This window comes from Octodon degus, unplaced genomic scaffold, assembly GCF_000260255.1.
Source record: "Octodon degus isolate 3935 unplaced genomic scaffold, OctDeg1.0 scaffold00447, whole genome shotgun sequence".
In the NCBI taxonomy this organism is placed as follows: domain Eukaryota; kingdom Metazoa; phylum Chordata; class Mammalia; order Rodentia; family Octodontidae; genus Octodon; species Octodon degus.
In genome coordinates, this window is record NW_004525023.1 from 44,439 (window position 1) to 59,748 (window position 15,310).

A 15,310-nucleotide genomic window follows, 5' to 3' on the forward strand; every position below is an offset into this window, starting at 1 on the left:
AACTCATTATCTTGAGAATGCCAAGTAAGCACTCTACCTGGAACAACCATCTTATAATACTTTCTTTTCTTAGATTAAATGCTTGTTGAGGGCAATTCTGAAAAATATTTGTTGCAAGGAATGCCAAAGCATTCTTTTCAAAAATTTGGTTATTATCATATGTACATACCACACCTTTTTATAAGATTATTATCCCTTACTGTGGGATCTGGTTCCATCCCTCCAAGTTTCTCCTGGGGAAACAGGCCAGAGAGAGCCTGGGAAGCAAGAGGGAAATAGGGTGCTGTCTTATCTCCTAAGTGGTGATGTCTACAGTTGAATGAGTAGGCAGAGTAGTGGGTAGATGGAGCCTTAAAGAATACATAAATCATTAACTCCTTGGGCTGTGAGCATTAACTCTCTCCCTCTCCATTTTCCTCACAGGTGCTGTCTCCCCTGACCAAGAACCTGTTCCACAGGGCCATTTCTGAGAGTGGGGTGGCTTTAACTGCTGGTCTGGTCATGAAGGATGCCAAACCTTTGGCTAAGGTAGTTCTCACCCTGGGTAGCTATTGTACTTTCTTCGGTTCTTCTGGAATGCAAAGGAGCATTTTACCTTAGGATTCTGTTGAGATGTTCAAAGGATTACTGATATCAAAATGGCTGAGCAAGAAATGCTGCTGCAAGACTCACATTTGAGTGTAATTGTTTTTTTTCACATTCTATAAGGATTTAAAGTTTAGAATACCCATGGTTGTTGGAAAATGACAGTTTCATGTTATGTCTAAGGTGTTTGATATTCAGACAGATAATGATGTTAAGCCCAACTGCCTCTGTTACAGGGTAATAATATCATTAAGCTTCTCTTCTGGATGTTTAACAGCTAAATTTAGCAGACCAAAAATTAGAGAAACAGAAGAGCTACAAGAATAGCTAATATTTTGGCCCTAGCCCTTCAAAGTCAATGACGACTCAGGACATAAGAGAACCTGTACTGTGACATCCTGTAACTCAGTGGTGTCCTAGATTTTCTGATCAAGGATTATGGGGTCACAGACAAAAGTGATTGACAATGTATAGGGTGCTTAAGGAAAGCCACTTAGAGAGAAAGCATTTTCTCAGGCTTTCACAGAAAGCAAATTGGTCAAGCAATGGCCATGACTCGTCCAGATGGCTGACACTGACAAAAGATCTGCAAACTACTGTACATGGTTTCAGGGTAAATACTAAAGGGATTTGACTGACCTTGTCAGATACAAAAATTGCATTTTCAGTGATATAGGTCTTGCCTTATCTTGGTCTTAGCCATCCAGCAGAAAAGTATAACCACGAGGTATAAAAAGTAATGCTATATTTATATGCTGAGCTGTAAAATGCTCAAGTCAACAACTTCTGACAATTACCAGTTCTGCTGATAACCCACTACTATTATGAACTATATATTGAGTTATTTTGCTGAATCCAAGTACCTACAATATTTGAACTAACATCAAGTAAGAAAAGGTTCTTTAAAGTCTCCTAATATAGCTTCTCTAACAGCAATGCAACACCCATCTCTGACAAAACAAAACCAGAAGGGGGCATATAAATGAAGGACCATTTTGTAGTGAAAAATTATATATACAGAATAGTTAGGACAGATATACAGCTACTTTCTCTTAGTTCAATGAGAAGAAAGTTTTGTGCTAATAGTATTTACAGAAGATGTCATGTCTGCATTTTGTCCTTTGAATAACCAGTATGAAGACAATACAATGTATTGATTATTGTAATTGTCCTATTAGCCTGTTTTGAAACTGTTTCATTTCTATTTTATTTTCTCACTGAAGTGAATAAAATATAAAAAACCAAAACAATTAAAAAAGAATCAAGAAAAAGAATTAAGCAGTAACTTCATTCAAGAAACCAGCAGAAATCAACAGTATAATTATCCAAACTCTCTGGCATATATACATGAATGTAGTGCTGGTAAGATAGTTCAGCAGACTATGTGCCTGCTTATGCAAGCACAGGGACTGTGGTTCAATTCCTGGCACCACAGACCCCACCCCCAGATGCGCTGAGCTGGTGACCAATTCTGTGCGTGGTGCTGCATGCCTGTAATCCCAGTGCTGGGGAGGCTGAAAGCAGGAGGTTCGCCATCAGTCTGAGCTGCGTAGTGAGACCCTGTACCAAATACATAGAAAAATAGTAATAATAATAAAAATTAAAAAATATATATGAATATAAGAAAGACACATATAAACCATATTTTTTGCGTACTTTCCAGTAAGTCATCATATCCAGACCTATTGCAATTCTGAGAAAGCCTTACATGTGTGGATGATGTAATACACAACTCAGTACATTGCCTGTATTAAATTTGTGCATAAGAGGAATGCAATGATTACTTTCTCCTAGAAGTAGGGAAACAAAGGTACAAAGAGATTTACATGCTTGCTGGACATCAAATAGGTACTAAGTAAAGGAGCTGGGAGTTGACATTGGACAGTGAATTCCTGGATGTGAGCTCTGGGTGCCTGTGACAAACAACTTGTCTTGAGACATTAAATTATGAGAGTATTGTGGTTTATGTAGGTAGAAATAGATACATATATCAATATAGATATACTTCCTGGACAATGCTATAGCTATCTTCATACTTATTGAAAGAAGCAGCATCCTGTGTGGTCCAGAACCCATACCTACTTTCTAGTGTTTGCAGCCACATCCACCTGCATTTTATAAACTCTCTTTTGCATAAATCTCCTCTGTCTACACTGATGGAATGAAGGAACACTGACCTCACACTCTGTTTTCACTTGTAATATCAACAGAAAATTGCTGTTGCTGCTGGGTGTAAAACCATTACGTCAGCTGTCATGGTTCACTGCCTGCGCCAGAAGACAGAGGAAGAATTATTAGAGATCTCACAGAAGATAGTAAGTGCCTCCATTCCAATGGCCTTACTCTGTGTACTTGACCCCTTCTTTATCTTTTTCAGGTGTCTTTTTAAAACCATCTGGAATAGTTTCTTACCTTTCAGTAGCATTGTTAGGCTAGAGACATAAACTGGAATTTCATTTTTCCTTGTTTGTTATGAATTAGCGCAAATGTAAAAAATGTCCAGTGATAACATGATGTAACTGCCCCCAGCTTTATCAATGACAATATTTTGATATTCTTATTTTCAATTGTATTTTAAGAATTGAATATTACATTATTACTATAAGCAACAACCACCCTGAATTTTGGGGAAGGGAAAGCTAAGTATATTTTTTTTCAGAAAACAATAACAGTTTATCTCTGTGGATTTAGAAGCTATACATATTATAACACATCAGTGACCTGTTTTATTACATTTTCTGGTAACCCTGACTCAATTCAGGTATCCTATGTCATCAACCCTTCCATTCATGTAGCCATCTTCTGGCCATATAATTCATTAACAATTCTTTTGATCCAGTATTTATCTATCCACAGCTTTTTATTTGTGTATTTTCAGTGAGGTAGCCCAATCCCAGTAAAGTACCAATCAACATATATCCACACTCCTTTACCCAGTACTCCAAAAACACTGACACACCTATCACCTATCTGCTAGTTGTCATCTGTTTATCTATGTATTCATCCAATTATAGGTGTATTGAGTTACTCATACATCCCTCTCTGCAGCTAAGTGTATGGGAGTGTGCCGTCAGGGGAGATAATCTATGCATAAATTGATCACAGTCGCTTCTCACAGAGCACTATACAAGGAGAAAGAAAACCATATACTTAGTGGGTTAAGTGTAGTGTGAGTACAGAGAATGAATATATTAACAATATCCAGCAAGGGTGCTTCTCAGGGAGGTGACATTTGTTCATTTGTGGATGATTATGGCCTTTAATTTATTTACAAGGAAGCTCAACAGAACAAACATCCAAAGAGACCAGCATCCAGGGCTCAGCAGAGCACTCCCTTTGTGAATGGATTTGTGAAATCAAGAGTTATCTGTGCTTCTTAATTTTCCATCTGTATCTCAACACAAGAAGAAATGTCTATACCCCCAGGTCAAACCTCTAGTACTGGGTTTTGAGATGAGACCATAAATGGACACTAATGTAGCTCTCAGGCTTGAGTCCTGATTCATCAGGTCAAATCAGTCAGCCAAGATATTACAAAAATTAAGACATTGTTTTCCTAATATTTGGAAAAAGTAAAATATTTAAGTCATTTTCCATGTGAGAGAAGAGGACCTAGTTTTTGGAAAGATAGTTGGTGATTGGGAAAATTCAGAGAAATTGTGATCCCAGGACAATTTTCTGAGTTGTGGAACAGCTTCCATGATTACCAGTGACCTCAGCAAGCAATAGTACACACACACACACACACACACACACACACACACACACACACACACACAACCTGGCCTGTGGTGGCTATGACTCATAATGGAGGCATCTCCAGTGATTGCTGTCCACATATCTGGGACAGACTTGTTAGATACTGTAGATAATTTCAGTCCCTAGAAATCATGAGATCCTGGTGAATGTACAGCAAAGAAAAGTATGAGTTGATAAGAGATTCAGTGAGTCTGTATGAATCATAGTTTTCCTAATATAAAATGAGAGAATTGATTTCAAAGTGACTGAAAGAAAAATGGATTTTGATATGAAAGAATCTTGGCTGGATCCATGAACTCTAAAGATATTATTGAAAATTTACCTGTCTCTCTGACTCAACTATAACTCCTTAGTGGGCTTCTCTCTGAAGTACATTTATTCCTTGGAGAAGTAAAAAGACAACAACCCTCTGGACATATATCTGTTTAGAGATCATCTACCTTAAAATTACAGCATCAGTTTTGGTGTATATTCTGTTGGATTGATGTTGGCATGTATCCATCCTTGCACTAATCTCTAAGTTTGGGTACCTAGAGACCCTGGATCACATATTGATACCTGAAATCATGAAGGGTGAGAAAGAAGAGGGAAGCAGGTGAAGGATGATGGTAATGCAGTCTCCAGTCACTGTTCTCCTATCTCATCAAATATTCCCACCACCACAATCAGCTTTTCCATTTTTCCCCAAAGGGAAAATTGCAGTAATATTTCCAGGGTGAACACATAGGAAAACGGATATAGAGAAGAGCAGATGCCAGTAGCTCCAGTGCTCTCAACCCTAGGTTCTCAGGATTGAGCCTCCCTTATTAGTGCCTATCTCTCCCTGTCCTACTCTACCATCCTATGCTTATGTCCAGCAAAGACTGTGCAGTGTCCTTGCTGTCTGGGCCCAGCCAAAGAGGAAGCATGAGCAAATATGCTGCAAATGCAATGCGTTTGGGGCACAGATCTTTAATTCAAAGATTTCACATATCTGCCTTTGTCTTCACAGAAACTTCTTCAAGTGGATTTACTTGGAGACCCCAGAGAGGTGAGTACTTTTGCTCTCTTGATTATAGATTTTGATTTCTTACACTTTTAAGTTCCTGTTCATTATTAATAAAAACATGCTCCTTCTTGTGACATATTGCTGAGGCCAAGTGACTTGCCAGGGTAACATCAGCAGGGGAAATCAGAGACAGGCCTGAAATGCACTACCCTGATTCTCAGTGCAATGCTCCTAGTCAGCAAATCTGTATAATCTTGCTTCAGCTATCCTTTTTTTTTCATTCACGTATTCTACATTAAAAAGGCCATGTGGAAAGAAGTTTGACCAGAATCTTCTACTACCAATATTAGGCGTAAACTAGATAAGGGGCTCAGAAGCCTTGATTGAAATCTCCTGGAAAGTCTCCTGGGAAGCCATGGAGGCTATTTGCCTATACAAGAGCCTCCCAGTATTTAGGAATCTCACACAATCTTTCATCTCTTTCCTTAAAGTCACTGCCTGTAGCACTATCAGGGTCTGGTGAGATTAGCTGAAGCATCTTAAAAATCCTGTCCTCTTTGTTCCTTCCCTGGAGATCAGAATACTTCCTCTTAAAGATCTTGTGAAAACAGAATTAAATCTATTCAAGCATTAGCAAAGATATAAGAAGACATTTTAAATGGCATGGCCTGACTATATTTGCATTATAGAAGTGATGTACAATATTCACTGCCCTCTTAGAGCCTTCTATCCCATTGATCAGAGTGCAGGAGAAACTTAACAAAACTATATTCTGTATGCAATGGTGGTCAGAAAAAAGGTGAAAAACTGTTTACTCTGGGAACAGAATTGAACAGTGGTTTCTGGGAATGGACTGATGAGTAGGTGTATTATTTAACTTTCATGTTGCTGGAACAAAATACACACAGCTTAAAGAATGAGAGGTTTATTTTTGGTCAATTTCAGGGCGTTCAGTCCATGGTTAGATGGCTCCAAAGCAGAAAAGTTCTAGTAAAAGGGCCTGGTGGAGGACAGCTTTTCACCACATGGTAGATGGGAAGCACTGAGGGAAGAGAAGAACCTGGATGAAAACACTCCCTTCCAAGATGTGCCCTCAGTGGTCAGTGTCTTCTGATTTGACTAGGCCCTGCCTACAAACATGAGACTTTTAGGAGACATTTGAGATCTAAACCATAGCATAGGTGCCATCTGAGTGTACCTGTGGAGGCGGGCGGGAGCTGGTTTTAGGAACCTAAAGGAAAATAGTTCTAGCAGAAGAAACAGCAGCCCATGCTTTTCCCACTTTTGGAAAATTGCTGTCTTTTCTTTATATGGCAGCGACCTTCATTCCTAGATCCCACTATGTATAGTAAAGACATGCTCCCAGGGGCCTATGTGTATCTTCCTTCACATGAGCTATTCTTTTTGCTGGTTCCTGGTCAGCCTTCTCTGAGCTCCACAGCTTGTATAAAATAGCAGTAGGTTGCACTCCAACCTGTTCTATGTTGTTTTACTATTATGGCAGATTTTGTCCCTTGTCTAGATCTTCTCTTGCTCTTATGTAGGGACTCAAGTTTCATTTAGGCACCTTAAGTGATAAGCATTTCTTCAGCTATATAGATATGTGCAGCTGACCTTCAACAATCTGGGAATCTGTGAATTCATTTACTTGCTGAAAAGTATTGGTTACTCACGTCAGTACTTATAAGGCTCCTGTGATCATCTACAATGAACATATGTTCAGGGCACTGGGCATCTTTAGTTACATCATGACCCTGTACCCATGTGAGGTGAAAAAGAAAATTATTCTTTATAGCTCCTTCTCTCATAGTAAGAAATGTTTTTTCTGTCATGGCAGTACCCCATTTTTGTATATTTGCTTTCATTAGTGATTTCTCAGTTAAAGTTGATGTGCTGTCTAATATTCCTAAGCACCGGCAGCTGGGCTATGCCTTACAAGAAAACTACATGAGATAGAGATGCTACATCCAGGGCTAACTTATGATTTCATTACCAGTGATTCAGTGTTAATGAGTCAACAATATTGAAATATAAGGGGAGAGGAGTTGATTTGCATATCTTTAAGTGAGGCCATTGTGAAAGTGGTAATGTAATACATAGAACATGTGATAAAGTGATGAGAAATAAGGAAAAGCAGCTAAAAGTGTGGATTTATGAGTTGTTGAATTTATAACAAGCACAGTAGATAGCACTGTGGTGAATCATAAATCAAAAAAAAATTATAGTTACCTAGGGTCAAGAAAAATCTTTAGTCCTTCCCAAGTGGTGTTTTATAATAAACATATTTTACATGTAACTAATACTTTGTAAGAATTTTGTATTATATAACATGCCTTCAATGAGTGTTAACCCACAAAGCAAGAGTAATGAAAATATGATGAAACCTAACCTTGGAACTTCCTTTGGAACAATTACACAGTATGTGATCACTAGTTAATGTGATTTTACACATGTATCTACTATAAGTCACCAGAATCAACTCTTGTATATTGCAATAACATGTATTTTAATTTGGGTGAGGGTTCTCTTCTTCCTCTTCTTCCAGCATCACCCCTCCACCACTAGCTTCCCACAATTCTGCTTGGTGTCTCATAAACACAGTCTGTTTGTTAGGACCCTGGGTATTTGTGGGCAGTGCCCACCATCAGGGAAGTCTATTGTGTTTGCCACACTTTCATTTATGCAGTGAGAGAGAGAGAGAGAGAGAGACATATGAAGGGACAGAGTCACCACAAACATGCTGTTCTCTTCCCTAGCATTATCCCTTAATAGGCACTGTGATAGATGGAGTGTTACTGCTCAAGACACCTGAAGAAATTAGTGCTGAAAAGAATTTTAACACCGTCCCCTATATGGTAGGAATCAACAAGCAAGAGTTTGGCTGGATCATTCCAAAGGTGAGTATATACAGAACTCTTAGAAAGATGCTCCTCCTCTGTACATTTTAAGACATCATTCTCCTCACTTCTGGTCCCAGGAAATCATCCTTCTCCAAGGCCCCTCAAAGTTTAGAACAGTTGTCCATATTGGCACCAGTGGCTATTTACCTGGAAAACTGCCCTGGTATGACACATTGGTCACCTTGGAAGTACAAGGGTGTCTTGAGAAGCTGGGGAGTCCAGGGTACATAGGATGGAGTGCCACAGCTTCTACCTTGGGCCTGCACTCCTAGCTCCTATAGATCTGCATTTGTATTTCTCATAGGAAAGATTCAGAGAATATTTCTCATTAGAAATACTCCTTTGAGATGAGTTCATTCTCTAAATGGAATGAAGAGCTTTCTCTAGGTCAAAGATAAATAAATCTATTCACTATTAGGACAAGTTTTATTTAGTAATTTGATCATAATAGGAAAAAGATCAAGCATGACATGAACTCAAATCTCTAACACCAAAGGCTGGAAAGGCTCAAGGATGGGTATGCTCAAGAAGGCACTTGGGGCATGAGGGGTGACTGCACAGGGCCAAACCACTGGACTTGTTCACTCATGCTTTTCTGTGGGAGAAGTCAATTTAGGCTCATGGCAGAAAGCAGAGGTGTAGGTTGAAGTGAGGCTATCCCTGAAACTAGACTTGGTCTTCCCATGGAGACTCAGAGATATCCAGAGTCATCTTTTTGTACATTTACACATCAAACAAGTTCAAAATATTATTTCTTAGTGCCTTGAGGAAGCTATTTTGGGTGAAAGATTTACATTTTGAGCAGCAGAGAAGAACTGATAATTATCTGTTTTCTTAAGTAGCTTTTCTAAGGGAAGATTCATAATGTTTGCTTATGATCAGGGATTTTCCCACCAGTGGAAAGCATTTTAATGTCTAGCCTCCTGTTGGGATGCAACTTTAACCTTCAAGAAGACAGGCAGGACTCTGTGAAGTCTCTTAGTACACATATTTGGACAAAAGTGTCATGTGACAGGACTTCTGCAGGCCTCACTTCAAAAGTACCTCAGTGGTTGTACTAAAGGACCAAAGACAATGGTGGTTTTCTCCACCTCAGTCATCTGATTTTGTGGCATATGGTCAGTATCCTCTGTTCCTGAACCTATGGTTCAACAGTACCTTGACCTAAATCCTAAATGACCCTTTGCTGCCTGCACAACCATTTTTATTTTGGATCCATGACCAGGTATTTTTCTATATATTTAAATCTATCTCTATCCAGATTTATCTAGCTCTATCTATAATTTTACCCACATCTAGATCCTTATCTCTATATCTATATGTCTCCTCTATGAGTTTTTGGCTATGCCCATTTGTTTCACTAAAGTGTTCAAAGTAATGAAAGACCTAGGCCTAGAAATTTCCAATGCAAAAGCTTTGTTCTGCATTGATTTGGTTGGTTTCTTGGTATTTCCCACTTACTCACAAATGATTAATCATTCTATTAACAGTTGATGGGAAATCCAATTCCTGAAGGCAAGCTGGACCAGAAGACGGCCACATCACTTTTGTGGAAGTTCTATCCTTTTATTGTAAGCATATAGGGAATCATGAGAATTAGAACAACACAGAAGGGCTGTGAGCTTGCCCATAGTTACAGACCAATTCAGTGGCAGACAAAAGACTAGAATTTGCAGTTTGGCCCTTTTTTTTTTTTTTTTTTTTTTGCCTTTTACACTAGTAATTTCACCCTTAACAAAGCTTGCTGACTGGCTGGAGAATACATATTACTCATCAGAGGGGTGATCATTTTCTTAATGCATTTCAGAATGTTCCTGAGGAACTTGCACCATTGGCCACTGAGAAATATTTAGGGGGAACAGATGATCCTGTCAAAAAAAGAGAGCTTTTCCTGGACTTATTGGCAGACTTGATGTTTGGTGTCCCATCTGTGACTGTGGCCCGTGGCCACAGAGGTGAGTTCTAGAAGACAGAATCTCATACAACAGTTTTGGTCTCTGATCTGCCTACTTCACATCTAGACAAATACAGAAAATTGTGAGGTTCACAGGCTGGTTTTTTGATGGCCCAGGGAGGGGCCCTGTCTTGTTTTGCTTCTGACAGGAGTCTACTATGAAAAAAGGATGCAGATATAAGTTGTTAATTTGGGAAATGATCACAGAAAACACCAGTAGGGAGAGATAAGGAAATGACCTGGGCAACAGATGGACACCAAATGAAGCAGAGCTTAGTATGTTTCTACCATGCAAAAACCAGAGCTAGAGAGCTGTGAGAAGCAAGCAGAAGATGCCTATCAGAGGTACCCTGTCTATACAGCAAGGAATCGGCCATTTATCCACCAGTACTCACATGTCCTGATTGAAGACTCTTCCAAATGGTTGTAAATTTTGTGTTTTGATTTCTAGAAAACATGTGCAAAGTAATTTATGGTGTCCTGACAAAAGCCTGAGAAAAAGAGTTACAGGTGCTGGAGGTGGAAGAAAAATTGACATGTCCAGAATGGATGGCTATGGATGAGGCATCAGTGGCAACTGGCCCAGAAGCTCCTCCCTTGAGTTGGTGGTGATATGTGAGACTAGACTGCAACTATTTCGTAATGGGTTACAAAATATTTTCATAGTAAGAGGTATATTTATGATAGGTTAACTAGTGGATCTGGGAGAAGAGTAGGAATCAAATACAGGATCAGACAGGTTGTGCAGCAGCAAGCGTGGCAAATGCAGAGGGGCTTACATGTAGGGCAGAGGCAAATGAGTCATTTTAAATATCTGCTCAGACTTTTCTGTTTTGGTGTGTGCCAGGGTGGTAAGCTGAGGTCAGAATGGGGTCTATCACAGGACCTTCTGATCCTGATACAACACTGGGTGGATAGAGTGGGTTTAGGGACAGTTGAGCACTTCTAGATGGAGGGGGCCTTCTATAGGTTCCATTTTGGAGCCTCACAGAACCCTCTTTTGTCACCAGGTCTTATTCAGCAAGTCTGAACCCAGCAATGGCTCTTTATTCCTGAATCCTCTTCCTACCATTCTGGAAGGGCTTTTGAATTCAGAACTTAATAAGTATTATAAGAACTAACCTTCATATTCTTTTTCCATGTTTGATTTTGTGCAAATGTAATTACTTGTAAGCAACTTCAGGGCATCAGGTGAATTTTGAATATTTGAAAGTGAGAATGAGAGTGATTCATGAAATTGTTAAAAATTTAGAATTTGAAAATTATATTTTATAAATTTATGCTGTATACTTTTATGATATGATTTATAGACACAAGGAAGAATAATTATATTATGATTTATGAATACAAAGTAGAATAATTGCCTCAAGCTGATGAAACATACATCTCCTTAATGAGAACACTTAAAATTTATTTCCCTAGAGATTTAATTTTACAGTGCTGTCATTTAGTACATTCACCACAATATGCAACAGAACTAAAGAAGAAGAAAACAAATTTTTTGTCTAAGATTCTGTACCTATTCATCATCCTCTCCACCTTCCCTTCATGCCAACCTGTATCACTACCACTTTTTCTCTTTAGTTTTAGATTCCACATATAATGATGCCATGATATTTGTATTTCTCTCCCTAATTTATCTCACTGGTAATGATCACCAGTTTCATACATGTGGTCATAAAAAGACATAATTTCTTTGCTTTGAAGACAAAGAAATTCCATTGTGTATCTAATGTAACACTGTCATTGCCCACTTTTCTGCTGACAGATGCAGGTTGATATCATAATTTTACCTCTGTGTGCACACAGCAGTGACCGTGGGGATACAGTCTTGGCTTTGAGAAACACATTTTGAACAGTACTTTGAGTAGATACCCAGAATCAGGATCACTGGCTCATATGATAATTCTAGGTTTACTTTTTTGAAGACCATCACACAACTGTCAAAATGTCTCCCTTTCTCTACAACCACAAAAAGACTTCCTGTTTTTCCTTTATTTGTTTTGGATGAGTGCCATTCTTACTGAGGAAAGATAATATCTCATTGTGATTTTGTTACATCTTTCTAATTACTAATGGTGAACATTTTATGTGTTTGGTACAGGGTCTCTCTTAGTCTGAGACTACGCAGCTCGGATTTGTAGTGATCCTCCTATTTTAGCTTTTCCAGTGCTGGGATTACAGGCATACATCACCACATCCAGGCTCTGATGCCTGGCTCAGTGAATCTGGGAGCACAGCCAGTGTGGCATGTGGTGTCAGCAACTGAACCCTGATCCCCACACCTGCCTAAGCTGGCTCTTAGTCCACTGAGCTGTCTTGCCCACCCTGATGTTGAATCTTTTGAAACTACTTTTGTTTGTAATCTTTTGAGAAATGTCAATTCAAGTCCTTTACTTATTTTTTTAATTGAGTTTTTTTTCTTTTTCTGCAGCACTACAAATGCTCAAACTAGGCTAACTGCAAGACACCCAGTAGGTTGTAAATATGACTGAAATGAATGAAGACCACATTTTATCCATGGGACACATTTAGTGCATTAGTTGTGCATGCTCTGTTCTTTGTTCTGTCATTTAATCAATATCTGTTTCAAACCTCAATTCTACTTCTACTATCTATGCTGCCTTAAAAACCAGAGAAGGAACTTTTATGAATCTGTTTCTGTCCTGTACAGCTAATCAGGGGCTTCTTTTATAATCAAAGACCTTTAAACTTTCCAGGTCTGAGTCTGGTAAGATGAACTGTGCATTTTCCTTTTCTTCTCAGATGCTGGAGCTCCCACTTACATGTATGAGTTCCAGTATGGTCCAAGCTTCTTCTCAGGCTTGAGACCCAAGACGGTGATAGGAGACCATGGGGATGAGATCTTCTCAGTGCTTGGGGCTCCATTTTTAAAAGGTACTGGTTCTTTGCTGACTGGGAACTTGGTGTTAGTAGCCTTGGGTTCTATCCTTAGTTTGATGGCCTTTAACAAGTTTCTCCTTGTCTCCTCACCTTAGGCTCTTCATTTCATGTCACAGAACTGAGCTTCACTGAGCAGAACACAGCCTTTCTCCTGCTCTACAGTGCATGGAGGAGGATGTGTATTCATGTGCCCCAGCCATAATCTCTCTCACCCTTCTAACCTGTAATATCAAAAGGATGCACAGTGGGTCATCTGCAGAGCCCTACTTGAGGGCAAGAATGCAACTGATTGAATTGCCACTCACTAAAGCCTACTATAATGAGAGTGAGAAGAAGTTAAAATTACTGAATCAAATATCATATGCATCCATGTCTAAAATTCCATATACCTAAAACATATATCTTTACCAATATTGTATTTAACAATATGATATCGAATGAAATCTTTCCATAGATGTGCTTAGTTTTTCAATACCTTTTGACTTGTGTTCTATTTCATGGTTCCTCATAATACTCACATACCTCTGGCACCTCTCACTTTTTATTCCTTAGGATCCTGTACACAGATGACATTTTCATTATCTATGAAAATGTAGACATGTTTAGGAGAATAAAAAGGGTTGTTCCATCCAGTAATACTACAAGGCATAAGAATCCCTAGGGTGTGCAATTGTAATTGTGAGTGTTAATTATGAACACAGAAGACAAAGGCCCCCAAAATATGAGTGGATTTCATGTCTACGACTGAGTCCTACATACGTGATTTTGAAGCTTAAATTGCACACCAATTAACCAGGATCCTCTTACAGTATAGATGTTTGACTCTGTAGGTATGGAGTAAAGGCCACACTATGCATTTCTAAAAATTCTTCAGTACCACTACACTCTGAGTATTAAAGGCTTTTCTCATTCTTCTGCATAGGGGGTGCCTCAGAAGAGGAAATCAACCTCAGCAAGACAGTGATGAAATTCTGGGCCAACTTTGCTCGAAATGGGTAAGGCTGTTGTAAAGATTGAACAGAGTTGGTGTTGTTGTGTGGCTGGCCACACTTATGTAGTATTTTCACAACTAAGTGATCAAAACCTAGATCCAGACCATAGCCCTCTGACAATGACAGCTCACTGTAAATGTACAAGCTGTCCCAGGAGTTGGGGATCTCCCTGTTTCTAGAGATTCATGGGCCTCTTTATAGAATTAAGCCAGGGAAAATTTGAAAATCTTAGGAAAAATGTGTGGTTTACTCAGCTCTTTGGACAATTTCTAATAAATTCTGTTTCTAGGAACCCCAATGGGGAGGGGCTTCCTCACTGGCCAGAGTATGACCAAAAGGAAGGATATCTTCGTATTGGTGCCACCATCCAACCTGCCCAGAGACTGAAAGACAAGGAAGTGACCTTCTGGACCCATCTTCTTGCAAATAAGGCAGCAGAGAAGCCACTGCAGAAAGCACACACTGAGCTCTGACTGGGAGGCCCAGCCAGTTTCAGGAACCTGGAACATTCAACACAGTTGTATTTGATAGATCCTGTTTGTAGGCCAAAGAGGCATCTTATTGTAGAGGCCAAAGAATTGTTTCTTGGTGTTGGGAAGAATGCAAGGATGGGTAATGTTTTCACTCTGTTCCCAATTTGGAGATAAAGGTTCTTTTGAACAAAATAATCACTGTCTGTGCCATGATCTGGAGACAAACACTCATCCTCAGAGAGATAAGGATCATTTCCTCCTCCACATGCTTGTACTTGTGAGAATGTCTTTAAAATGTTTATGAAAGTTCCAAAGATCAACTGTAGACTAGAATGAAAGTGTAAAGCCCATGAGACCCACAGTTCTGTTGGGGAGTTTACATTAATAGTAGACTCTTCGCTATGAATCTATGTCAGTTATTCATGAGAAAGATTAAGGGCAAGTGGTAAAATGAGAGAAAGCCTTTTTCCATTGTGTAGGCACAAAGTTATGCTCAGACCCTTTTGAGAAACAGAATTTTAAAGCCACTAGACAAAGAATAGTGAAAGTTCACTTGCTCAGAGCCCTGGTGAGGAACTATTGGGCAAGCAAAAATGGAAAACTTAAAAACTCTATATTCCTTCCAGTTTGATATAAGAGATTTCTGCCACAAGAATCTGCCCTTGTCTATTTTTGTAGGCTTTTCAACAGTTGTTGGATAGTACTGGAATTTGGAGGTACTGGTCTGCCTCCTTTATTTGGTATTCTGAGTGACC

At 39.2% G+C, this 15,310-nt stretch overlaps 1 protein-coding gene across 1 annotated transcript in view; it reads left to right on the forward strand.

Moving 5' to 3' along the window:
- The window catches only part of LOC101592172 (liver carboxylesterase 1-like), a 25,311-nt gene extending 10,007 nt beyond the window's left edge, over positions 1-15,304 (forward strand). The window contains 9 exon segments of the mRNA XM_023708674.1: positions 424-528; positions 2,796-2,900; positions 5,336-5,374; positions 8,089-8,229; positions 9,723-9,803; positions 10,040-10,187; positions 12,953-13,084; positions 14,013-14,085; positions 14,372-15,304. Of these exon segments, the coding sequence (XP_023564442.1) occupies positions 424-528; positions 2,796-2,900; positions 5,336-5,374; positions 8,089-8,229; positions 9,723-9,803; positions 10,040-10,187; positions 12,953-13,084; positions 14,013-14,085; positions 14,372-14,555 (1,008 nt within the window). The 3' untranslated portion in view covers positions 14,556-15,304.
- The last annotated feature ends 6 nt before the right edge of the window (positions 15,305-15,310 follow it).